The following is a 26,978-nucleotide window of genomic DNA, read 5'->3' on the forward strand; positions in this document are numbered from 1 at the left end:
ACTCAGTGGCAAATGACAAATGCGAGGGGGAGATTACTCGCGACTGCCGGCAGATTTGAAATAATACGTCCACCGTAGGAGTTAAAAAGCCCTCGGAATGGGAGGGGCTAGAAAGTAATATTCAGTTGGTAGTCATAAACAATTTCACCGCTAGATGGGAGAAAATCCTACACAGTGTAGCTTTAAGTAACATATTTCAAATCAGCAACAAAATCTGACATGAATTGTGCTATAAATGTTGTTTCCTACCCTCAAATAGCGCTAAAAAAGTCCTAAGCGTGAGTCTCTGGATTACATGGGAACCGGAGCTTCTAACGGCAGCTGCAGTGACGCAATGACTTTGCCAATTAGAGATTGGCTCTTTTATTTAGAAGGCGGGACTTATTCTGCCATATTATGCATTGCAGTTTCTCCCATTCATAAATAATAGGAGTGCGCCCGCACTGTCTTTGTATATCTATAGTCTTCGATTACATTTTATGAAAACACTTCAACTAAGGTATCAGTAAACTATCATAGAAAGTTTATTAATACACATTTGTGTAATTCTGAGAATGTTAAGTTACTCTGTTTAAAAATGTCTCTAAACAACCCCAAAACATACTTTTTATAACCTCCAATAAATGTTGCCTCTAAGTGCATTAAAGCTTCTGTCACCTCTCTAGTGGAATCTTAGCCCATACCTCATGCGCAAAAGCTTTCAGATCACTGATAATCTTTGGTTTCCATGTTGCCACTGCTCTCTTAGAATCCCACCAAAGATTTTCAATGAGATTTAAATCTGGAGACTAAGCATGCCATTTAAGAACATTGTAGGACATCATTGGTCCAAAAAGTTTCACACACACCCACTCACACTTAGCTATGCTAAGCAAAGGTCAATGGATTATAAGGAAACAAAACATAAAAACACACACACAACACAATTACTGTAAGTCTTTGTTTAAGGTAAAATACATCATATCAAATCATATATTTTATTCTTTGCTAAATAATCACTTAGGGCCAGATTTACCAAACAGGGCAAATTAGCGTTAAACCGCGATCCCATAAAAGCGCAGATGGTAGTGGAGTGTAGCTCATTTCCATTTTGACAAAAAAATGGTTTAAAATATGCTTTATTTGGGTGTTAATAATGGCACAAATACCAGTAAATCAATCTCATTAACTACCACAAACCTAAGTAAATCACATTGCATGACTTGTTTAAATACTCTCCCTCCCATAAATTTTGCATCAGAAAGGGAAACTCCTACAAATGTATATGCAATAAGGTCAGTCGCCTTATCATTGCTAATTTTTCACTGCGTGCCTTTAGTGAATCCTGACAGTAGTTTTTTTAACGCCAAAAGAGGGTTTGCGCTGAGACAAGCTGTCAGTTAATCTGGCCCTTAATCTCTTATCTGTAACGTGTATGTCCTGTTTCTGTTCAGTTTCTGTTTGCCTATATTCTCTGTCAATAGTTCACTAGTTTGTTAGTTACTGCTTTCGTTCGCCTGTTGTTTAATTAGTTTCCTCATTACTCCATGTATTTAAGCCCTGAGTTCTCCTTAGTTCTTTGTCCTGTACCGTCTTTGAGTTAATTGGTTGTAATAGCTGATTCTCCTTAGTTCTCCTGAATCACTATACTTTATTTACAGTATTCAACAATTGCACAGTACAGAAGTGATGCTTGCCAGTGCAAATGTCAACAACATCATTCTAGACTGTTGTAGGTGGTATTCATATGCAAAAGTGTAGGATTTGAGATTGAAGAGGGTTTCTTATTTGCTCAAGTTAAAAGCTCTGACTTTCAAGTGTCTATACTTTAGATGTAAATAAGGTCCCTCACACTTTGTTGATTAATTTGGTTCGATTTTTTTAAACATTTTATTGTTGTTTTTAAGTCTTATAAATGTAAAAGCATATATCACATAGTATGCCACATGATTTGAGGTATATATAAACATTAGGTTTGAATTTGAAGAAATTTGAACGAATCAGAGTTTTAAAGTACTTTCATGAAAGGACCTTATTATTTTGTGCCAATATTATTGTAGCCATACTTCTTAAGCATTATGCAGAGAGGTTAATGACAATAATAGCTAAATCAATCAGAATATAGATATATTAAATGAACCTTAATAGTGAAGTGGTGGTTGGTATTTAATTCAGAATACATAATGAAGTGCCGCCAGAAATATCGCACTGACATATTCAACATTGCCTGACTGACACAAATTGTTTTAAGCCATGACTTTTGATGAATAACGTTATCTTATGTAAGTGTACAAAAGCCCACTTGTGTATTTTGTTCATTCAGAGAGGAGGAATTTAAACAGGATGCTTAAATAGTTTGTGTAAATGTGCCAAGAAATCTGAAGGAGGCCCACCCAATCCAATATGAACAAACATTTCCTGCCCCTAATTAGAAATGAACAAATAGTTTCTTCCGTTTGGGTTGGACCACAAGACAGCAGCCCCGATTGGAAGATAGTGGACGCAGCACAGCCCCGTTTGGGTTAGTCAAAACTGGCTCTGTTTTGTTAGCTTAAAAGGGGACACAAGACGACTTTTCGATATCGTGTCATGACTCATGAATGTAGAAAAGAACAGTGTATCGTTGCATCTGAAATGTGTGTGTTATGCAGGGCAGTTCTCTGTCATGCTGCGATAGACGGGTGGTGTAAGGAAACGTCTGTTTAGTCTCATCCATGCTTATATAACATGTTATGAAAGACATTTTCAATGGCTTATTTTCTAAAGACTGCAGGTGCAGGACGCTTCTGACAAACCGGTGCTGAAAACACCAAACAGACATACAGTACACAAACATGATAAGACCTGTAATCTGCATTATTGAAAGCCTATAGACACATACACAACTCAACAACTTCAACAAATCCGTGTCGGAATACAGCTGTACTGTACGTTCTGCAGTGCTACTGAATGCGGCAATAGTCAAATGAGCGGTAATTCTAAAATGTTAATCATTATTACACTACCGTTTTATTCAGCAAGGATGCATTCAATTGATCTAAAAGTTACAGTAAAGATTTTATAATGTGACAAAAGATTTCAATTTCAAATAAATGCATACAAGTATCCTGAAAAAAATATTTTTCAACATTGATAATTAGAAGAAATATTTCTTGAGCACCAAATCAGCATATTAGAAAGATTTCTGGAGGAAATTAAACTTTGCCATGACAGGAATAAATGACTTTTTAATATATATATATATATATATAAAATTTATTACAATTAATTACAGCTATACTTACATGCAGGTATTTTTAAAAAATATAACTACACTTTAAACATGTATGTGCAAAATAAATACCAGTTATCACCTGATGAATTTAAACGTTAAACCACAGTAGTTAAAGACGACTAATATAATAAAGTGGGACCAAAAAACATTAAAAAAAAAAATCCTGGGAATCAGCCCCAGAATTTTAATGGTATTGTGTGTATAGAAATTGTTTGAATTGTACAAAACAAGCATTTCCCTAGTAAGCCATTAGGGTGTGACAGTAATTTATGACTGTTAATGGAAACCTATTAATTACTAGCTTCTTCAACAATGTGATTAGATTACTGTGCTAATTACTCTCTCTAAAAAGTACTGCATTACTAATTACTTTTCTAATATCAACTAGTTGAACAATACAAGGATAGACATAAAACTGCTCTTTAATTCTTTCAAATAAAGATCAAGACGTTTTAAAAGAATTGTGAATTAGATGCACTGACAGTTTACAGAAATAAAGATGTTCAGAGCCAGCAGTCTAACAGATAGGTGTAAAAAAAAAGAAAAAAAAAAGGTTCGAACGGAGAGCAATGCAGACAAAGAGACGGACTAAGAAAAAGCAAAAGATGGAAGGAAAGATGTTTTCGTGCAGGAGAAATATGAGCTCAGGTCTGGCTGCAATACAACATTGTTCAGAGTTTTGAGAGCGAATTCAACTCATCAATTTACTCTGGAAAAAGAGGAAGAGAGAAAGAGAAAGAGAGAAGCAAGACGTGTGCTCAAATCACCCATTTAATTGCAGAGAGAACACATGAGACCAGACACTCGGCGTATAAGACAATGACACAAATCTGAAATTTGACAAAAAGAGAGTAATCTGAAACTGCATGTCTAGAAATATAGTTCACATTTTGCCCTAATAAAGACAACTTTGAAATTAAAGAGAGAGAGAATAAGAGCAAGAGATCTTAAAAGCATTGACGTAATCTAGATCTTGGGTCTTCACCTCGGTAATTGTTTGCAGTGCATCTGTATTTAAAAGTATCTGCAGTTTCATACTGTTTAGACACACAGAGCAAGACTACATGTTCTAAATCTTCTAAATCATCAGGGCACAGGTTCACTGAACTCACTTGAGTCTTGCTTCACAGTAGCGGAGGGAAGCATATGAGGGTTTCTGGGTTACGCCAGTGCTAGAGATAGTGAGCTGTGTTAATGACCTCATCTGTGTCTGTCCTCAGCTGGGAATGGAGTCACTAACACACTGTCCATAACCATAACAAACCACAAGTCAAGACAGAGCCATTTTCAATGTCTACTGATCTAATTCTTCTAACTCACTTATGTTTAGAAGTTATAGCAGTACACTATTTCTAGATGTTGGGAAGTTATGCAAAATGATTCATTAAAATGAACCTAGCAATATAAGAATACTCACTCACATCATCACTCACATAATAATTTTAAGCTATATCATGTCATACCCCAATCCTACATGAGCTTAGGCAAAATATTTTGTAATGTTTATGCGAGTAATCTGTGACAGAATTTTAATATAATATATATTTATATTTTAATATAATAAATATAATATAATATAACATAATATAATATAATATAATATAATATAATATAATATAATATAATATAATATAATACAATATAATAATCAGTAGGCTGAACATTTCAGTTGTGACCTAATGAGTGATACTGATAACAAATCACTTCACTGGTTTTACATATACAAGTCTGTCATCTCTTCTCTCTTGACTTATACTAGTATGTAGGCATGAATAAATAACGTTATGAATATCTACATTTGGTCAGTCTAGTGTAGTGTTTATTGAATTTATCTTGTCTCACCAAAGCTTGCGTGTTATTAGGCCACCACAAACATGCTCCCCCACATTTCTGGTGGTCGAATAACACACAAGATTTGGTGAGACAAGACACAGAGAAATGTGCGTGAGTATGGAAATAGTGTTTTAAAAGCAGCAGACCCTTTGTTTGTGTAAAACACACAAACTAACACAACTACGAGCCATGAGTCTAGCCATGCAAATGTATTTGCATTAAAAATCCCCTGTTAGGTAAAAAAAAGGAAAATGAGACGAAAAAGGATCCGCAGAGTTCATTTTCATAAAATATTTAGGCCTAAAGAAGAAGAAAGTAGTTTAGATGGAAAGTAGTTTAGATGGAAAGATGTCACTTTCAGTATTTGAACACCTGTCTATCAGCTAGAATTCTGACCCTCAAAGACCTGTTAGTCTGTCTTTAAAATGTCCACCTCCACTCCATTTATTATCCTAAATTAGATGCACCTGTTTGAGGTCGTTAGCTGCATAAAAACACCTGTCCACCCCATACAATCAGTAAGAATCCAACTACTAACATGGCCAAGACCAAAGAGCTGTCCAAAGACACTAGAGACAAAATTGTACACCTCCACAAGGCTGGAAAGGACTATGGGGAAATTGCCAAGCAGCTTGGTGAATAAAGGTCCACTGTTGGAGCAATCATTAGAAAATGGAAGAAGCTAAACATGACTGTCAATCTCCCTCGGACTGGGGCTCCATGCAAGATCTCACCTCGTGGGGTCTCAATGATCCTAAGAAAGGTGAGAAATCAGCCCAGAACTACACGGGAGGAGCTGGTCAATGACCTGAAAAGAGCTGGGACCACCGTTTCCAAGGTTACTGTTGGTAATACACTAAGACGTCATGGTTTGAAATCATGCATGGCACGGAAGGTTCCCCTGCTTAAACCAGCACATGTCAAGGCCCGTCTTAAGTTTGCCAATGACCATTTGGATGATCCAGAGGAGTCATGGGAGAAAGTCATGTGGTCAGATGAGACCAAAATAGAACTTTTTGGTCATAATTCCACTAAACGTGTTTGGAGGAAGAAGAATGATGAGTACCATCCCAAGAACACCATCCCTACTGTGAAGCATGGGGGTGGTAGCATCATGCTTTGGGGGTGTTTTTCTGCACATGGGACAGGGCGACTGCACTGTATTAAGGAGAGGATGACCGGGGCCATGTATTGCGAGATTTTGGGGAACAACCTCCTTCCCTCAGTTAGAGCATTGAAGATGGGTCGAGGCTGGGTCTTCCAACATGACAATGACCCGAAGCACACAGCCAGGATAACCAAGGAGTGGCTCTGTAAGAAGCATATCAAGGTTCTGGCGTGGCCTAGCCAGTCTCCAGACCTAAACCCAATAGAGAATCTTTGGAGGGAGCTCAAACTCCGTGTTTCTCAGCGACAGCCCAGAAACCTGACTGATCTAGAGAAGATCTGTGTGGAGTGGGCCAAAATCCCTCCTGCAGTGTGTGCAAACCTGGTGAAAAACTACAGGAAACGTTTGACCTCTGTAATTGCAAACAAAGGCTACTGTACCAAATATTAACATTGATTTTCTCAGGTGTTCAAATACTTATTTGCAGCTGTATCATACAAATAAATAGTTTAAAAAAATCATACATTGTGATTTCTGGATTTTTTTTTTTTAGATTATGTCTCTCACAGTGGACATGCACCTACGATGACAATTTCAGACCCCTCCATGATTTCTAAGTGGGAGAACTTGCAAAATAGCAGGGTGTTCAAATACTTATTTTCCTCACTGTATATATATATATATAAAATGTATGTTGTATGTTTAACTTAAGTTAAGATCGTAATATGATATAGGGCCCTATTTTAATGATCTGAAACGCAAGTATCAAACGCGAAACGCAAGTAACTGTAACTTTGTGGGCGGGTCTTGGGCGCTGTTGCTATTATACCGGCGGGATAAAGGACTCTTGCGGGATAAAAGACAGAGAAGTGACATTGGGGATGGGAGAAACCCACCCAAATTAGCTTTGGTTAAACAGGCGTATGATAATTTGGGTAAATGTGTAAGCTAGATTTATGCCTATTTTTTCACATCTTCATTGACACAACAATGACTTCCCTCGTATGTTAATATTTTTCCTTGTAATAATGTAGTCTATGATTTGCAAAAATGAAAACTGCTGCTTCTGTGTAGATGAGAGAATCAAAGTGTATGCGCGTTGTCCACACGCTACATTGATTATGGCCAAGCATGCGCCCTTAAAATAGCATATGAATAACATGCGCAATGCGCCACTGACTTTAGACTAGGTTTTTCCTGGTCAGTGGCGGAATTGTTTTCTAAACCTGCAAAATAGCACCAGGGAACGTTTGCGCTGGAACACGCCTCCTCTTTTCGCTGAACCGCCCACGGGAGCGCAAGTTCATTCCCTAATTTACCGACGTGTGTCTGTGGAGGGAAAAGTCCGCTGTGCGTGGGTGCAAAATAGGAATGATACATGCGTCGGTGTACAAAGTCAATTGCGCTGGGTGCAAGATAGGGCCCATAATGTCATTATTCATGTGTTAATAATCAATAGGCTAGAATTCTTTATTTTATTTTATAAGTCTTAGAGCTTAAGTTTTTATAATATAATATAATATAATATAATATAATATAATATAATATAATATAATAGTCATAAAAATATATTTTACATTAAAACAGATGTTAAGTTTTAAATAAAATAATATATTATAATATAATATAATAGTCATTCATATTTATTAATCAGTATAGGCTAGAATCCTTTAAAAAATATTTTTAAATTAAAACTGATGTTAAGTTTTAAATAATATAATATATTACGTTGAATAACATAATATAATATAATACAGTATAATATAATATAATATAATATAATATAATATAATATAATATAATAGTCCCAGTTAATTCTCCAGCATAAGCTAACTATCTTCCCCTCCTTCTTTCTTTTTCTCAGGCAATCATTTAGACTTTCCATGTTCCAAAATCCTCCTCACTGTCTTTCTACAGGGCCCCTTCTTTTGGCTATTTTCTCTGTGCAGGAGCCTGTCTACCCATGGTCCCAACAGGCCTCATCAGAAACAGTTGTGTAATGTTATTTACATTTCTGCAGCGTAATTACAGTTGATAAGAATATGGCTGCGATCCCAAAGCTGATTAAAACCAGAGGCAGCAGTTCAAAAAGAGTACACGACTCCTCTTCCCTCCCAAATCATGTCTTCCTTCTTCTTTCTGCCCCTTTCCCGCACTACTACCGCCTCCAACCCTTCTTTCTTTGCATTTCTTGCTTTGTTGCCCTCCGTCAGTTTGTCCTGTGTTCTCAGATGCGGGCGAATGAGAAGGGAGATACAGTGGGTGGTAGTCGAAGAGTGAAAAAGAGAAACGAGGACACTAGATATCACTGTGAGTGTAACTGGGGCATGGGAGGGGAAGCTGAACAAGAGACGGAAAGAAGTGAAAGTGCAAAATAGAGAAGAGACCGATGATGAAAGCGATAAAAGCCCTAGTGAAAAGGATGTCAGTCTTTAATGGGCACAGTTCATTGATAGAACCATACCACTTCAACTTGCCTTCCCTATCCGCAAATACAATCGTGTGCAGAAGTTTGGGAACCCTGGGTGATTAAACAAAATTAAAAGTAGTAACCAGCATTGTGAACTTATTGGACGGCTATTTTTCAACTATTTTTTCGAACTATTTTCTTTTTTTAACTTAGAAAATAAAACTTGCATTTATCATGAACCACTTATAATTGCTAAGCTTGTTAAAAGTTTCATAACCTCATTTGACTTCTCACGTTCTTTTTATACTGGACTGTCAACCTCAAACCACATTGTGATACACGGGTGTCAGAAAGAGGTCAGACTGCCACCTCCTGGACAACTTCTGTTATTCTAAATCCTGATCAATCCTGTGTGGCTCTGCCATCTGCTGGACTGTGAAAATAGTTTAAGATTTTTCACATGATATTTCACAATATGTTTCAATTTGAGATCACTGGTTAATGCATTAGGTGTCATGAACTTGAAATGTTAAAACATACTTAGTATGCACTATTGTTATATATTTATATCAGCATATTAGAATGATTTCTTAAGGATCATGTGACTTCGAAGATTTGAGGAATGGCTGCTGAAATTTCAGCTTTTGATTAAAATAGAAATATTAAAATAAAAAGTTAATCTAAACTGTAAAAATATTTCACAATATTACTGTATTTTTGATCGAATTAATGCAGCCTTGGTGAGCAGAAGAGACAAAAACATTCAAAAATCTTTCCGACCTCAAAAGTTTGAATGGTGAATATACAAATTAACATTAACCTAGACTAATAAAAGCTATTATGTATTGTTAGTTCATGACAAATTCAACGTTTTTTTTTTTTTTATTTTATTTTTTTTAAAGAAATAGCTCACCATTTGTCATCATTTACTTGGTCTGCTCCTCACACATACTGTAGCTATGTATCATGCAAGTCAAATTAAGCTACAATGAATCATTGTATAAAGCTGTATTTTAGAGATTGACAGTGTGATTCCATCCACTTTCATTCTATGGACAACAGGTGGACATTAAGTCGAAAATCACAGTTTCACAGTAGAAAGAAAGTATACTGGGTTTGGAACATCATGAAGGTGACATTAGGAAGACTGCAGTACTTAAGTGTTTAATCTGATAAGAAGAAAAAATGACTTGAAATGTCTAGATTAGAGAGAATCAGGGTTTTGATTTAGTGACTGTTTTACCTTCGTCTGGAAGCAGCAGAAAAGCTGAGTCAGATAGGGATGTTTTCTAGCCAGGGCCAGAATGCGTTTCTCTGTCAAAGTGCAGTCCACATCATCATCTTGAAGGATGACGTCTTTTTTCAAAACTTTCACGGCGTAAACTTCATCTGAGCCTTTCAGCTCAGCCAGCATCACCTACAGCGCGGAGAGGGCAATGTGAAGATGTTGATTTGTTTTCATACGCTAAAACTGAAAAGCACCGATTCGTGACCCTCACCTTGCCGAAGCTGCCTTTGCCCAGCACTTTGATGAACGAGAAGTCCGTGAGACTCATTCTCTTCGTCTGTACGGTCTTCACATCTCCATTCTCCCGGCTCTCGGTCGTTGTGCTCTGAACGCCGCTGCTCGAGGAAGAGGAGGAAGACTTGTGCTCCTGGCCAAATGACAGGGCCTTGCGGATACTCTCCAGTTCTGCAAGCTCTGCTACAGACAGACAAAAACAACATGAGACTTAAAGGAATAATTCTTTCAAAAATGACAAATCTGTTATCATTTACTCGCACTCTAAACCTGTATGAGTTTCTTTCTTCCATAAAACACATGGAAACATTTCAAAGTGCCCCTATTATGCTCTTACTTTTATTTTGAAGGTCTCCTACAATAGATTTACACGCATCCTTTAATTTTCTCATAATATATATTGCATCATCACCTCTTTTCTCACAGTGTCTGAAACAGTTTGATCAAGGACTCGTTCTCTCTTAACCCCACCTTTCCGGGAGCCTACTCTGCTCTGATTGGTCAGATGGCCCAGTCGGTTGTGATTGGTCTACTGCTTTACAGCATGTGTTAGAAACAAAAGCCCCATTACCTGAATTTCAGCCAAAGACTTTAGATTTCAGGTTAATATACAACTTGTGAAGTGAAGCGATGGGGTTTTGTAAGAAAAATATCCATGTTTAAAATGTATAAACTATAATCACTGGCTTCTGGCAACAGCCGTACATGTGTTACTGAGAAAGTCGAGTTCTGGCGGAACTATGACATAGGATGTAGCTCCTCTTCTCTTATATTGTAATCCTCTGACATTTTCTCTTTTAGACTTCTAATTCATGACCGGTGTTTTGTTTCGCTCTATTCTCTGCGCTTCCACATTTCTCAATTCTCACCTAAGCTTCGCCTTTGTCATACGTCGGGTCAGAGGTCACCCTTCCGCCGGAATTCGACTTTCTCAGTAACATGTTTACAGCCATAGTCGGAAGCCAATGATTATAGTTTATATAGTTTTAAATATGGATATTTTTCTAACAAAAACTAACCGCTTCGCTTCAGAAGGCATTTATTAACACACTGGCGTCATATGGATTACTTTTATGATGGATGGATGCGCTTTTGGAGCTTCAAAAACTCAGGCTTTATTCAATGCCATTACAAAGCTGAGAAGAGCCAGGATATTTTTTAATATAACACTGATTGTGTTCAGCTGAAAGAAGAAAGTCATGTACACATAAGAAGGCTTGAGGGATAATTTCAATTTTTGGGTGAAATATTCCTAAATCACTTTTGAAGCTTGGAAGCTCCAGTTTCCTTTCATTGTAATCAGAAAATAATAGAAATAATTGAAATAATTGAACAATTGAAGGGCATCCAGCACATTCCTAAAAATGTCTTCTTTTGTATTCCACAGTGGGGGATCATACAGGTTCAGAAAAACATGAGGGAAAAAAAATATTCAGTTAATTTATTAAATATTCATTTTTGGGTGAACTAACCCTTTAATTATGCAAATAAATGATGAATGTGTAATAGTGAAAGAGTAAGATTGCAGAGTATGTGTAAGAGAGTTTGTGTAATTCTGTACCCTGGTCGCAGGGTGAAGTTGGAGCTGATTTGCATCGGTCAGACTCCTCTGATGAAGGGGCTTCTGTCGTGGATTGCTGAGGGTCCTGCCCTGGAGTCAACTGAAGAGAAAACATTTTTTTTAATATTACTGCTAATGGTTTTTAATATTTTAATGTCCTAATCCTTTACATAACTGTCACAATCATCACTGGCCTCATTTTACTGCATCATTATTTAAAGTGGTCATACTTTTATTTCTTTTATTCCTCTGCTTATAAAGTCATCATTTAGTTTTTGCATCGACCCATGTTCCATCTGGCCAGATATTTAATTCTACTCACCTTTTTCCTGCGTTGGGTACTGTTGGAGATTTTGTCTGGCGTCACCCCGAGATCAGCAAGCACTTTAGCAATTTTTCTGGCATCGACACCACAGCTAGGAGCTACATTACTTTCACAACGCCGATGGACATTCATTTTACAGGCTGAAAACAGACAGGAAGATAAATGAATATATGGCAACAAAAGCAGATGTTTGATCACAAATCATTCATCACTGGTATCTGCAACGCTTGCCTTTGCACTGCAGGCCTTGCCGCATCAGTCCCCAAAGCAAGGAGCCGCAGTGGTCACAGAAGGTGGGGACTTTGTAATTGTGAATGCTGAACATGTGTGGAATGTTTACACTGAAGCGCTGGGAGCCAACCTGTAAAAACAAAACATCATTCATGCCACGATACCCACAATTCAACTGATCTCTCTGCTGAGGAAATCCTGAGCAGGTTCAGTAGTTTTAGGAACATGCGCTCAATGTTGGTATTGTTAACTAAAACATACAACTATTAATGGTAACACTTTACAACAAGGTCTCATTTGTTACCATTAGTTCATGCATTAACTTACATAAACTAACAGTGAGCAATATATATTTACAGCATTTATTAACTTTTGTTAATAAAAACGTTCATGTTAGTGCATTAACTAATGTTAACAGATACAAAAGTTAGATTTTAATAATATATTAGCAAATGTTGAGATTAGCATTAAATAAGATCGATAAATGCTGCAGAAGTATTGTCCACTGTTAGTTTATATCAACTAACATAGTTAACTAATGTTAACAAATTAAACCTCATTGTAAAGTGTTACCTTAATAACAATGTGGTTTTAATAATATAAGCTGAGTTTTCGCACCATTGGTGCCTGGGCCTTAAATCATAATTGATGTTAATTTAAATAAAGCTGAAATAAAATAATATTTGTATTATTACATTTAAAGATTAGAATGAATTAAAACCTTAAATAAAATAAGTTTAAGCTGAAGGACTATAATTATACTAAAACTAAAACTGGAATAAAAATAAATTAAAAACAAAAAAATGACTAAACCTTAAACTAAAATTAAAAAGAAAACTTCAAATATAAATTTAAAATAAAATAAAAAACAAAAACAAAAACAAATAAATACTATAATAGTAGAAAAATGATACTAAAACAGCATTGCATGAGCTGTGTTTAGAAAACTAGCATACACTGTACAGTGTGCTGCCTACAATTGAAAAAAAAAAAACTATGTGTATCATTACATATTATGCATCAATCTTTAACATTTAAAACAATCATCATGACCTTACTACAGTACAATTATCTTATGTGTGATGCTATCACCTAAATAATTTTGATTGAAACAAAATTGTTTGTAAATATTACAAGAAAGAGAGAAGAATTGTGGCTTCACACTGTAAAATGAAGGTCAAGTTAGCCACGTCGTATTCCTCGCTGTATTTTCTGTTGTGATAATTGTCAACATTTTGGCAAATGTAGTAATTCATAAAATAATCTGAAAACTAGTACTAGTACGCCAACTCAAACATAGCTCAGTCTTTTGAGAGAAAAGTAGAACTGACCTCTTCAGGAGTGTCTTCCTGTTTCTTCAAGCCAGCACATTTTGTTATGATGAGCTCATGGCATCTCTTATGGACCACGCAGGTACACACTGAGAGATTTAAGGAATAGGCAAAAAGTTTACTTCGGTAACACTTTACAATAAGGTTACATTAGTTAACATGAACTAACCATGAAAAATACTTCAAAAGAATGTATCTTAATCTAAATTTCAACATTTACTAATACATTATTAAAGGGTTAGTTCAACCAAAATGAAAAATTCTAGCATTAATTGCTCACCCTCATGTAGTTCCAAACCCGTAAGACTTTCGTTCATCGTCGGAACACAAATGAAGATATTATTTTTTATTCTGTCCCTTCAAAAAGTTCATAAAAAGATAGTAAAACTAATCCATATGAATTGAGCTGATTATTCCAAATTTTCTGTAGAGACACAATCGCTTTATATGATAAACTGATATTGATCAGCGAAAATGAACAGAAGCTCAACCGAACCGGCTTGACATCCGAGAAGAAGCTTGAGCCTAAATTCAATCTGTTCATCATATAAAGCAACCGAGTCTCTTCAGAAAATTTAGACTAAAACGCTCAATTCATATGGATTATTTTTACGATCTCTTTATGAACTGTTTGAAGCATCAAAGTGGTAGTTGCGTAGACTGTCAATGGAGGGACAGAAATCTCTTAGATTTAATTAAAAAAGTTTGATTAAAAAAAAACGAAAGTCCTACGGGCTTGGAATGACATGAGCGTGAGGAATTAATGACATAATTTTCATTTTTGGGTTAACGAACCATTTAAAATCAAAAGTCATCTTTGTTAATATTATTTAATGGACCTGAGCTAACATAAACTAACTATGGAAAGTTGTATATTTTTATTACCTAACATTGACAAAGATTAATAAATACTTAAACAAATGTATTGCTCATTGTTATTTATTTAGTTAAATAATGCATTAACAGAAATTTAACTGAAGGGACCTTATTGTAAAGTGTTACCACTTTTTTCCATTAGATATTTAAAAATAAAGATCAAACAAACCAGGAAATATTATAATTGATTTTACTATCACTGTACATAAGAGAAGGGCGTCTTACTCACCCTGACACTGATACCCCTGTTTCCCCAACACACCCCTGCAGAACCACAGAGAAATAAATGTGTTAAACAACTCTGACACACAGCAGGATTGAGCAGTTCTGTTTCCGACCAGCAGAGGGTGGGTTGTGCTACAACTCAAATCTCTATAGCGGATTCTATCAGTGGCAACAAGCAGCATTGTGTATAGCCACAGGGATGCACTAGGTATGCAAATAGTTAGACTGAACAGTTATTACTACTGGGAGGAAATGTTTGCAGAGATAAAAATAAACATCTGTCTAATCTATAAAATGCCCCCCGCACTGGCACAAAGGACAGTGGATCTAATTTGCTTTCAATATTAATATTCATTACACAAACTCCTTTGTTGTAATCAGGAGGAGGAGTGCCTGTGATTAGCATCAGGTTTCGCCTTTGAAAATGACATAAACCTTTTATATATCTGAAAAGGACCTTATAATAAAGGTAGTCCTGTATAGAAGTAGCTATTGTAGATGACATACAGGGCTACAGGTGAGGAGCAACACGCATCTTCTCTTACCAGATGAAATCTCTGCAGTGGGAGCAGTAGGTGGGCTGTCTCAGGTAGGTGGCCATAAACTTGTGACCGTTAACCTGATGGACACGCCTCCGAACCGCCCCCTGACGTTTTCGTGGACGCATCCGCTCACGGAACACTCTCTCCTCATTTTCATTGGATGATGCAGCTGCAAAATAAAATGACATTTAACAATAAGTTAGTTGAATATAAGTGTGTTGGATGCAGGTGAATTTTATTTTTTATTTTATGTTTAGTTTATCATCACTCATAACACATTCATCAGAATATTGCACAATTTCTAGTTCTCCTTTTATATTACATTTGTGTGGATTATAAAGATATCTAACGGGAAAATAAAATTGCTACACTACTTTTTTTTTATTAATAATTACTTTTTTCAGCAAGAACACATTAACTGATAAAAGGTTACAATAAAGACAATTATATTGTTACAAAAGATTTCTATTTCAAACAAATGCTGTTCTTTTGAACTTTCTAATTGTCAAAGAATCCTTAAAAAAATATAAAGCAGCAACTGTTTTCCACATTGATAATAATTCAAAATTTAGCTTGATAACTGAGTCAGCATTAGAATGATTTCAGAAGGATCACACAACACAAGTTGAAGTAATGGCTGCTTTCCATAGCAGAAAAAAAACTACATTAACATAATATATTAAATATATAAAAATACATATAACCATTATTTTAAATTGTAATAATTTTACAATATACTTTACTGTATTTTTGACCAAATAAATGCAGCTTTGGTGAGCATAAGAGACTTCTATTGAATTGAATTTTTCAATGAAATTAATTTATACTTCTACTGTCTATGCCATTTTTTCATATATCACCACCAGCCTGACATAGTAAAATTGGTTCAACCAATGGTGTGAGCATGGGGCGGAGCTACCTGTTAGTTCAACCAATAGCAGACATGTGGGAACCTGTTTGAGAACAATCATTATTTTTGCGCTTCTGTTTTGCCATTACACGTCACCTTACGCTCTCCATCAAAGATAAATCGCACACATATCCACACACTAGAACCCTGGCCACCACCAAACAGAACGCTCCTCAAGAAGCCTCATGATCTAAGGTTAACCCAGCCAGCAGAGAAAGTGAACAAACACATCATTGATTCTCAAGCAACTCTTCCCCTCACTTTGCCCCATTTGAGGGCTGCAGTAATTGTGTAAGTGTGTTGATCATGAGAGAAAACGGCGGCCGAGGACCACCTGACCAACCATGTGACCCACCACCACGGCTCCATGCATTCCAGCAGTCAGGTGATGCCTTTGAGGGGGACAGCGTTCCTTCATCAGACAAACAACTGCAAAATTACATTCACATCACTACGTGTGTTGTGGCGGTGTCCATAATGTGCCCTGTGTCCGTCAATGAGTGTGAGGGAGAGAGTGGTTTCCTTGAAAGAGAGTAGTTTCTCCCGGTTGTTTGGTTCCAATAAACTTGTCATCCAACTCCTCCCACACTTCTTGTCTTTCAGTACAGCAGCGTATGTGTGGGCTGCATTATTTTAACGCTGTCTGTAAGAGGAGCTGCTGCAGAGGTGTGATTACAGCTAAGAATCCCCATAGGGTGGCAAGCAGCCCCCATAGAGCGACTAGGCTCAGCACAATTACCATTGCAAGCATCCTGGGGGACAAATCGGTAAGAGTGTGCGTGAAAGTCTGTGTGTATCCGAGTTCTGTCTCATGTCAGGGTGCTCCTGAGGCAAGTTGTGTGCTTGTTTTGTCTGATATCAGAGAGCGTCCTGTCTTCTGGAGCGGGCAGCTGCTCAGGAGAACAGCGTGGCAGCTAAAAGGGCCATTAGTGGGATAGATGTGCTTACATAATACATTATCCATCTGCTCAAAAAGCAGGGCTTAACCAGAACACACCTATACCTCCCAGCACAACACTGTTCACCTTAGTATACCACACACAGACACGCTGAAAGAGAAGACATGATAACAGTGGAGTTCATACTCTCTGTATTCACTTTATAGATCTAGTCACCGTATTTAATTTGACATGAACATGAGGCAGGGAGGAAATCAATAGTTCTGTTTTAAAACCTAGCGTGCTGACTAACTAGACAGCATTTTAAGCCATCATAGGCCCAACATGAAGGCAGTTATGCAGCAAAATGATGCTTTCTTTAGAGATTTTGACCAAGGCAGCATCACATGTATCTTTCACAGAGAAGACAAACCTAGAATAGACAGTGGCAAGCTCAGTGAAAAAGTTCACCCAAAACAATGGACAAAGCGACAGATTTTTATTTTAGTAGAACTTCTATTTTATGTCATGTTAGCTTAGCAACATGAAATAATTATATATTAAATATATTTGGGGTTATATTCTTCACTCACGGTTTGGCACACACTTGAATCGCGGTTAATTTTCAAATGTGATGACACATCTATAATATGGCGTCATCATTATGTATATATAGTTCCATAGACATAATGATTTTTATACTGTACAAACTGTAAATTCTGTCCCCTAACCATAAACCTACCATCACAGAAAACTTTTTAAATTTTTACATTTTATATCATTTAGTATGATTTAAAAGCTGTTTTCCTCATGGGTACCAAAAAATGTCCATTGCCGTCTTTATAGGGACATTTTGTAGGAAGTTCAGATCAGAAACATGTAAAAGAGATGTGATGAAGGTGTACAGTAGACATGCACCTTTACAATCATTATCTCTCTCATTCAGGTCTCATGACATGCAGCAGGTGAGAATGCATGAACACTTTCCCTAGTGACTGTGTCCATGGTGATCAGGGACGATGCGCACGTGCGCTCCACTAAACCACGGTCTCTCCTTTTCATCCTTCCACAACTCTGTGTTACTCTTTTTTAATGTGTGTATATTTCACCACTATTCTCCTGATTGGCTTGTGGAAGGCTGAGCTGATGAGAGTTTGAGCTGAACGGTTGTATTCGCCCACGGTCAGACAGCCAAGAGGAGCTTGGGGCAGCCTCCACCCACGCCAATGCCACTTCAGCCCCAGACACGCCACCCACAAGCACTCTCCAATCCAGCCAGAGCACAGCATGGGACCAATTAAAATGGCATCAATCAGAAAAAGAGGGATAGAGAGAGAGAGATTCCAAATCTGCTTATAACTCAATGACAGTCAGTTCCATACTTTCAGATTGATCAATGAGTGGCAGATGAGCCACACAACTTTCAATTTAATCATCCCAGGTAAAGTTTAAAGAGTTGAGCTGGACAAATAGTGCAGATTGATAGCAACCGCCGGAAAAGAGCATGCTGGTGCAAACTGGTTAGTGCTAGTTTTGTGGTAGTCTAACTGGTGGGCCACCGTAACCTTCTTTCTATTGAAACTGGCTGACCAAGGAAAGTTTGCTGCGCTGTAAACCGTAATAAGTTGGCAAAACATTCTGGCAAAATTAACTTTAAATGTTGATTTTGTACTACATAAACATGCTCATTGCAATTTAATTGAAATATTGTCCAAGCTAATTCATACAGTTTGAATGCTTCAACATCATGTTAACTCAAATCTTTTGCAGTTAACTATATGTGCTATTGTATAAAAGATACTATCACTATAGACTTGCATGTACACAGTTAAGCAACATAAAGCATAAATAGTCTTTTAAAAGTTTTACTGCCGATCCTTGACCTAATAACAGGCTCTACTCTTTTACCACAATGGTAATCCATTCAAAACTGCAAAATAACAGAAACCCCTATAAATCCCAACATAAAAGGAACATTAAACACTAACACATATCTCCCAAATATTAATATATTGCAAAAACACACAAAATAACACTTAAAGTGCCCCTATTATGCTATTTTAAAGTTTCCTTATGTTGTTTTGGAGTCTCCTACATGCATCAAAGGTAAAAAAAACTGTTTAATTTCCTCATAATATACATTTGTACATCACCACATTTTCAATGATTCTCAAACGACTCGTCAGATGAATCAATCTCTCTAAATCCCTCCTTTCCGCAAGCTACTCTGCTCTGATTGGCCAGACAGCTCTGTCTGTTGTGATTGGTTTACCGTGTACAGCGCTTGCGTCGAAAACAAAAACACCCATTGACATAATGTCAGCTTTGCGTGACGTGTCCTGAGGCTTCCTACACCGTAAACTAAAGACAGTAACAAACAATGAGGAGACCTACACAATGTAAAACTCAAAACTAAGTATTTTGAACACCATCTTTCAAGAGCAAGTGGTTTGCGAATCCTGCATTGATTTGAGAAGCAGTCGTCAGTAAAATAAAGGGAACAAAGCAAAAGTTTAGGATTATACTGCTGTAATATTGTGGTTAATTTTAACCACTGATTCTTCACATGCTCGTCCTTGGGCAGTAAAAAAAACTGGCTTTACTTTCACATTGTAGACACAGCATCTTCTCGACATGGTGCTGCTATCCAGTATCCACAGGAATCAGCTGCAGGTTTGAGGTTCAAGTTTTCCATGGTGTCTGCGCGCCCAATAAGTGGGTGGGCAATATGCTAATGTTTCGCCTTGACGTCACAACGAAACGGCTTATGACTCTTTTAAAAAAAACGATTAATTTCATTGACTCAGAGTCGACTCTTACTTTTGAAAGACAATAACTTTATATACGGTGAACTTTCAGATTTAAAACTTTGCAGGATGTTTTCAGGACTCGAAAAACTCCAGCCAATCATTTCCAAGACCACCTAGAATCATTGGACAGTAAGTTGGTCAATCAAACGGTCGTACCATACCCCCCTCCCCCCATCCCCCTATCCCCCTATCCCCCTCCCTCCATCCCCCTCCCTCCACATGAATGGGTGGAATCAGGGCCAGCAATGGAGGAAAGAAGGTAGGACCATTTGAGTTGTGTATTTTCAAAATCTGCCGGCCGTTTTGCAAATCCCATACCCTACCTTTAAGTATAATATTCAAGTAATGTATATATATATATATATATATATATATAGAAATATAAAATACCTTTAAATATATAGTACGAAACATTGCATATTAAAGCTATTATGTGATTCAGCAAGCTTGAGTGATGTGTGATATTTTTAATTTTTTGGTTTCAGTAAAATTTGAGTGAATGAACACATTTCAGTTTCATTTCATTCGGTTTTAAAGTGTGGTTAAACTGTTCCGAAGCCTTTACAACAGCATACCAGCAACCCATGCTGCAGAACAAAACACAACACACTGTATGTTGGCGATGCTGGTCTTTTCAACAGGCGTGTTAGAGACTCAAGTTATTTAGGCTATTAGGTAACATGCATTTCATGTATGATTTATAGCAGTTATTAAAGGAACCGTATGTAAGATTGTGGCCAAAACTGGTACTGCAATCACTTTCAAATTACTGTAGAGCGGTGTATCCCCTCCCCCTCCCCCAAGCCCCACCGACGTGGTTTGATTGACAATCTGGTTTTGGCATAGACCCCGCCCTCGGTGATCTGTACACCATCCTCCATTGTTTCAGCGACAGCCGGTAATGTCTCCTAAGAAGTGTAGGTGTTCTGTTGTGGGATGTAAGAATGGACATAGTAGTCTTCACTGACATCAGAGCCACAGAAAACGCAGCGGATGGATTTTATTTATGAAGAAAAGGCGCCACTTAAACTTCCTAAATACGTTTATGTTTGCACGAATCATTTTCTGACTGACTGTTTAGTGAACGAGGGTTAAAGTTAATCCTCAAGTGTGGATCGTTGCCTACTGTTCGCGATCCAGCGTCACCTCCAGAAGAAGTAACTTAAGTGTATTTTATGATTTTTGAGCAAATAGTCATTTCAATCGATGTCAGCCAGTTCAACAACAAATGCGTCTAAAGCTATTTATTGTCGTCGTCATAGGATGTCTCAACAAACAACGTCAGACAGTTTTATGTCACGTATCATTTTTTGCAGCAATTACAAATGTAAATAAATTAAGGTCTGCTCTATCTCCATAGACAGTATATAAACGTCTATCTCCCTGCAGGCTGCAGCATATGTTTTCTGGTTCTGTATAGCCATCTTCTCACATTTGCCACATAAGCACCTGTACGACAAGTAATGTCAACATGACGCAACAGCACCCCTGGCATAAATATAATTTCGTTTGTACTTAAGAAAAAAAAAAAAAAACTTCTCTCTTCATCATCTGGGTCCAGCAGGGCGGGGATATGCAGCTCATTTACATTTAAGGTGGTACACACCAAAACAGGGGCACGTTCAAGTTCAAAACGGTGCGCAACGTTTTGCTACGGTTTCCGGGTTGAACGTCATTTTTCCTGGAAACGGCGTGCACCGGTGTGCAACGGGGTTTGAGATACGTTTTCTCTTGTTTGGTGGGTGTGTCAGAACTGCAGTCCAATCAGCAGCAACATGTATATAAAGCATGCGGTATTAAAGTGAACTCGCACAATGGGTTCAAGGAAAGTAATTTACAAATGTGTTCGATGCAGCTCGGTATACGCAACAACTGAGGATATTAGAAGACATGTTTGTCGTAAGTTTTATTGTAAAAATATAGGATATCAACATAATGATGTAGTTGTTTATATTTTTAGCTTCATTGCAAGTGTATGACATTTGGTATAGAAATAAACAATGGTAATTAAGTGCTTTTCCTAAAAATGAGAAATAAAATACAGGGTATTAAAACAGTATGAACTACAAATAAAGTCAGTATGTGAGGCTAAATAGATGTGTTTTAGTCTCAATTAGGTAAGATGTGTGCTTCCATTTCAGTTTCAGCAATCCCTTCACTCGATTGGGATGTTCTCTTTTGTTCTGGGCGGCAAGTGCAGTAACTGTAACATCGGGCATATTTTGTAGCATTAATAAACACATATTTATACCGACTTCATCAGGCTCCGAAAATTATTCACAAGAACACAAAGAATGGCCTTCTCAGCTGCCATAGTTGCAACTCTTGCGTCATCAGAACAGTGTGTTCAACGCATCACCGTTTCTGTTTAAAAAACTTTGTGCAACGTTTTGTCGGGGCTGAACGCAGCCCTGCTCTTTTTAAAACAGACCCCAAAAATGACATTTTCAAATGGTTATAATAAATTAACTGTGGGGTATTTTGTGCTGAAACTTCACAAATACATTCTGGGGACACCCAAGACCAATATTACATCTTGTAAAAAGGGGCATAATAGGTGCCCTTTAAAAGAAATACATGATAACTTGGTCTTTCAGAGTTATTACAAATTGATTGTTGCGAAATGTAATTTACATGAGATGGTGAACCAAGCGCACAGTAATTAATCAACACAGAATGGAACTCAAACCCCAAATTGCAAAAGCTATAATCTGTTATAAAATCATCTGGACTCAGTCAGATTAACTGAAGAGAAACTGCTCTTTGTGCTTGTCAATGTGCACGTAACCTGTATTGAGTGTGAGCAGTTCACTCCAGTACTTTATGTTGCTTCATAAAAGCATATGTAGTAAAAGATTGTGTTAATGAATAGGTTAAGAGTATTTTCAATTATTAGTTCAGCGCACAACGGACAGCAAAAATAGGCTCAACACACTGCAAGTGTACTTGCAGCTACTCTCCTGCTGTGTGAATAGAGTAGCCTTTTAATATAGGCGGCAAAATAAATATGCTTAGAAATGCTTAAAACTTGAGTCGTGTGTAATTTTCACAATAAGTGGCTGCAACGTACACAAAGAGCACCATCATCCAATTAAATAAGGAATACAGAATACACTACTGTTCAAAAGTTTGGAGTCAGACCTTTATTTTCTTTTCTCTTTTTTTAAAATAGCCTACTTTTATTGAGTAAGGATGCCTTAAATTGATCAAAAGTGGCAGTAACGACTTTTATAATGTTACAAAAGATTTCCATTTCAAATAAATGCTGTTCTTTTGAATTTTCTATCCATCTAGGAATCCTGAAAATGTTATAATAACGGTTATGTTGTATATTATCAACACTGAAACTGACCCCAAACTTTTGAAAGGTGTACTTTCACTATGGATGTATGAAAGATTCCTTCAGTCGTGTATTTGAGTCACAAGAGTGTTGTATCTGGTAAGCTTGGCAGGTGATATCACTGTCCTACAGTATTACTGAGCCGCAGTGACGTAGTAATCTGAGATGTTATCTAACTAGCCATCTGTCACATGACTCTATCTCTCTAACAAAATGATTGCAGATTATTCCGTTGAGGGTCCTTGATCGCAGGAAGGGAAATACATTAAGATCACCAGTGAGTCAGAGCCCCAACACCTAGAACAGATATTATCGAACATAATATCGAGTTTTCATAATGCCGCACATACCGAGCTGGATTTGAATGACAAATATCCGTGCGAGGTTATGCTAACTAATCTGAAAAGTCTTCACAACGGCAATGTCATTGCTCAGATTATGACCTTGTCCACTCTTTCACCCTTTACTCCATCTCTCTTTCTTTCTCTCCTGCTCTCAGACCTCTCACCCACTCTATCCATCTATAAGTGTGAGCGCACAGGCTCGTTTCCATGGCAACCCCTTTAATCTAAACCATCTCAGAGCCTGGGCCGCCCCGCTGAACAAACACACGCAGCGACCGCAGAAGATCCCCTCAACATGGATTTTAAGGGAGGAGTGGGGAAGTTGAAGAGAGAAGGAGACAACATGGAAGGGAACATTTAGTGCACTGAAGCCTCAGACACAGAAACTCATTAAGAAAAATATAAAAATAGCCAATACCACCTCTCCTAGCAGCCCTGCATATATTTGCATGGTAAGCAGCCAAATGCTGACACTCACTGAGCGGTGAACACATGAACCCTGGGAGAAAGTTCAAGTGTAGGATGAACAGGAAGTGGACGGGGACAGCCAATCAAGAAGAAGATGGACAGAAATGGGGTTAAAGGGTTTGTTAGAGGACAGCTGTGGCAATATTTGGTCTTTTTCGTATTGCTATGAATGCACATCACTGTGAAGATGACTCAAACTCTGTCAAGGACTTTAGATGATGCAAACTTTGAATCAACATGCACCAATGCTACATTGTCTATGTATTGTAATCATTATGTTCACAACTTGTAATAATTACTTCAATGAGCTCATTGTTTCTGCCTTAAATTACTACACTGTTAGTTAACTGCATGATTTGTATATGTACATTTCTGAAATACATGGACACAGTCACTTCTGATAACAGATTACTCTAAATTGTAATGTGGATTCATGCATTTTGTGTAAAGCTGCTTTGAAACTAAATGTATTGTGAAAAGCGCTATACAAATAAATGTGACTTGAACTAAATAGAATAGTTTTTTATGTGTTTATAAAGTGTTCAGCCTTTTAAACTAGGGATACACAATATATAAGTAGCATAATGGTTATCTGAGATATTTTAATTTATCAGTACCACTCAATATTGGATACATATTGGTGTATATTGATTTATTTGGGTCATTTCACCTTTTTTACATTTAGGTTACTACTGCCATAATCTAACACAACAGATCTGGGTAAAATATTTTATGTTTTTGAAAGAAGTCTCTTATTCTCACCAAGGCTGAATTTATTTGATCATAAAATACAGTAAAAACAGTAATATTGTGAAATAGAAAATGTAATTTATTCCTTTTTTTGATTTGATCATTACTCCAGTCATGCTGATTCATTGCTAAAGAAACATTATCAATGTTGAAAACAGTTGAGACGATTACTATTTTTGTGGGAAATTGTGATAATTTTTTTCAGGATTGAACAGAAAGTTCTAAAGAACAGCATTTAAAATAAAAATATTTTGTAACATTATAAATGCCCTGCTGTCACTTTTGATCAATTTAAGGCATCTTTGTGGAAAAAAATATATGAATTCCTTTAAAAAAAATCTTACAGACCAAAACTTTGAACAGTAGTGTATAAATATGTTTTATATAAACTTTCTCACATGCCGCCATTGTTTTGTCTCACCTACAGTATAAGGTGTGTGTATGTCTGTCTGTCTGTCTGTTAATCCATGGCTCAGTCCCACCTGCTATTTTCAGACAGTAAATCCTGAACAACTGACATGCTGCACCTGACAAAAACGTTTCCACTCCGTAGGGGTAAACACACACACAGACACACACACAGACAGACAGACACACACACACACACAGGGGCGTAGCACAAGATCCCGGGCCCTATGTATAGGCAGTCCTGATGGGCCCCCATGTTCCAAATAAAATATATTCCAGACTTTTCAAGGGCCCTCTCTCTCCTTGGGGCCCTGGTAATCAGTACTGGTTTTACCCCCAGTCCGACGCCCCTGCACACACACACACACACACACACACACACACACACACACACACACACACACACACACACACACACACACACACACACACACACACACACACACACACACACACACACACACACACACACACACACACACACACACACACACTGTTTTCATGTTTTATGAGGACTTTCCATAGACATAATGATTTTGATACTGTACAAACTGTATATTTTATACACTTACACTAACCCTACCCCTACCCCTAAACCTACCCATCACAGAAAACTTTCTGCATTTTTACATTTTCAAACAACATCACTTAGTATGATTTATAAGCTTTTTTCCCTTAATGGGGACCAAACAATGTCCCCACAAAAACAAGAATTTCTGCTATTGCCATCTTTGTGGGACATTTTGTCCCCATAATGTAGGGTTTACCAAGCCAAATACACACACATACACACACACACTTCCTACTTATTCCTTTTATCAACCTGTGTTGGTTATCCTTTAATATGGTTAAATGTATTGAACGGTGGGATGAGTCAGAATCCTGAGAAAGGAGGAATACATTTGGCTGATGAGAGGATCACTATAAATAGAGGAGGGTAAAGATAGAAGCACAGCGTCTGTCACCTCACATCAGAAGGGTGAGCTGATAACGGCAAAAGGGACAAACTTACGCAAAGCAGGTGGGAGTCGGGATACTTTATTGCTCCAATTTTCTTTTCAATATCTCAAGATTTATGTGTATATAAATGCACTCAGGCAGTGGAACAGACAGAAATATATTTCATTTATCCAAATGAAACATCTGTGGCCAGCGCAGTCTGTAAACAGCAATGAAAATTCGTGTTCTGAATTGGTCATAACACACCCTAGTGGGACGTGGGTCAGGCAGGTAGGAACGTGGGTAATTTTACAGAAAGCAAGGACGCTGCAGTGCCTGAGCTATTCTGGTCTGCGTAGCTTGAGGTACCACTGAAAATAGCTCAACTGTCCTTCACATCTAAAGAGCATCTTTCCTGTGTGTGAGTTTGTGTGTAATACTCATTGATTGGATCAGTTTGTGGATGCATAGCAGCAAAGATCAAAGGTCATGAGGAGGGATTTGTACAAAAAATTTTTGTACAAACCAAAATCTGGTTCTTTAAAATTCCATTCCATTAATTATTCTTTTGAATTTGAGGAAGGAAATTTTGAAAAACAGAAATGCAATTGTGTTGCCAAATGCTGGGATCATTTCAAATTTGTTCTTTGTTCAAATCAACAAAGAAACCAAATGTGGTAGCATACTTCATTCCTTTATCCTTATATAACACCACTGATAAACTGTATCTTAGTTTACACGCCATAAAATACACCGATTTAGGTCTCAAGAGCCTCAAGAACAATATACAATATACCTTCTGTGAGAATAGGGAGGTCCACTTCACAGCTGCAACGATAAAGACACAGAGGAACAATAACAGTTGAATCCCTTTCAGAACAATATTTTCCAGCTGATGAACGATGGAAACAACG

General features: G+C 37.3%; 1 protein-coding gene across 2 annotated transcripts in view; it reads right to left on the minus strand.

The window, feature by feature from the left end:
* The window catches only part of prkcea (protein kinase C, epsilon a), a 66,743-nt gene that overhangs the window by 18,180 nt on the left and 21,585 nt on the right, over positions 1-26,978 (minus strand). Inside the window, exons 3-10 of one of the 2 annotated variants that reach the window (XM_084135455.1) lie at positions 15,221-15,386; positions 14,680-14,714; positions 13,575-13,663; positions 12,244-12,373; positions 12,010-12,152; positions 11,688-11,787; positions 10,104-10,306; positions 9,848-10,021 (exon numbers count right to left, since the gene is read on the minus strand). In XM_084135455.1, coding sequence (XP_083991581.1) covers positions 9,848-10,021; positions 10,104-10,306; positions 11,688-11,787; positions 12,010-12,152; positions 12,244-12,373; positions 13,575-13,663; positions 14,680-14,714; positions 15,221-15,386 — 1,040 coding nt within the window. Of the gene's footprint in view, positions 1-9,847; positions 10,022-10,103; positions 10,310-11,687; positions 11,788-12,009; positions 12,153-12,243; positions 12,374-13,574; positions 13,664-14,679; positions 14,715-15,220; positions 15,387-26,978 lie in introns of both variants that reach the window. The other variant, XM_084135454.1, reaches the window with a different exon arrangement.

The sequence above is a fragment of the Abramis brama genome, assembly GCF_963993115.1.
Source record: "Abramis brama genome assembly, chromosome: 14".
Taxonomy (NCBI): domain Eukaryota; kingdom Metazoa; phylum Chordata; class Actinopteri; order Cypriniformes; family Leuciscidae; genus Abramis; species Abramis brama.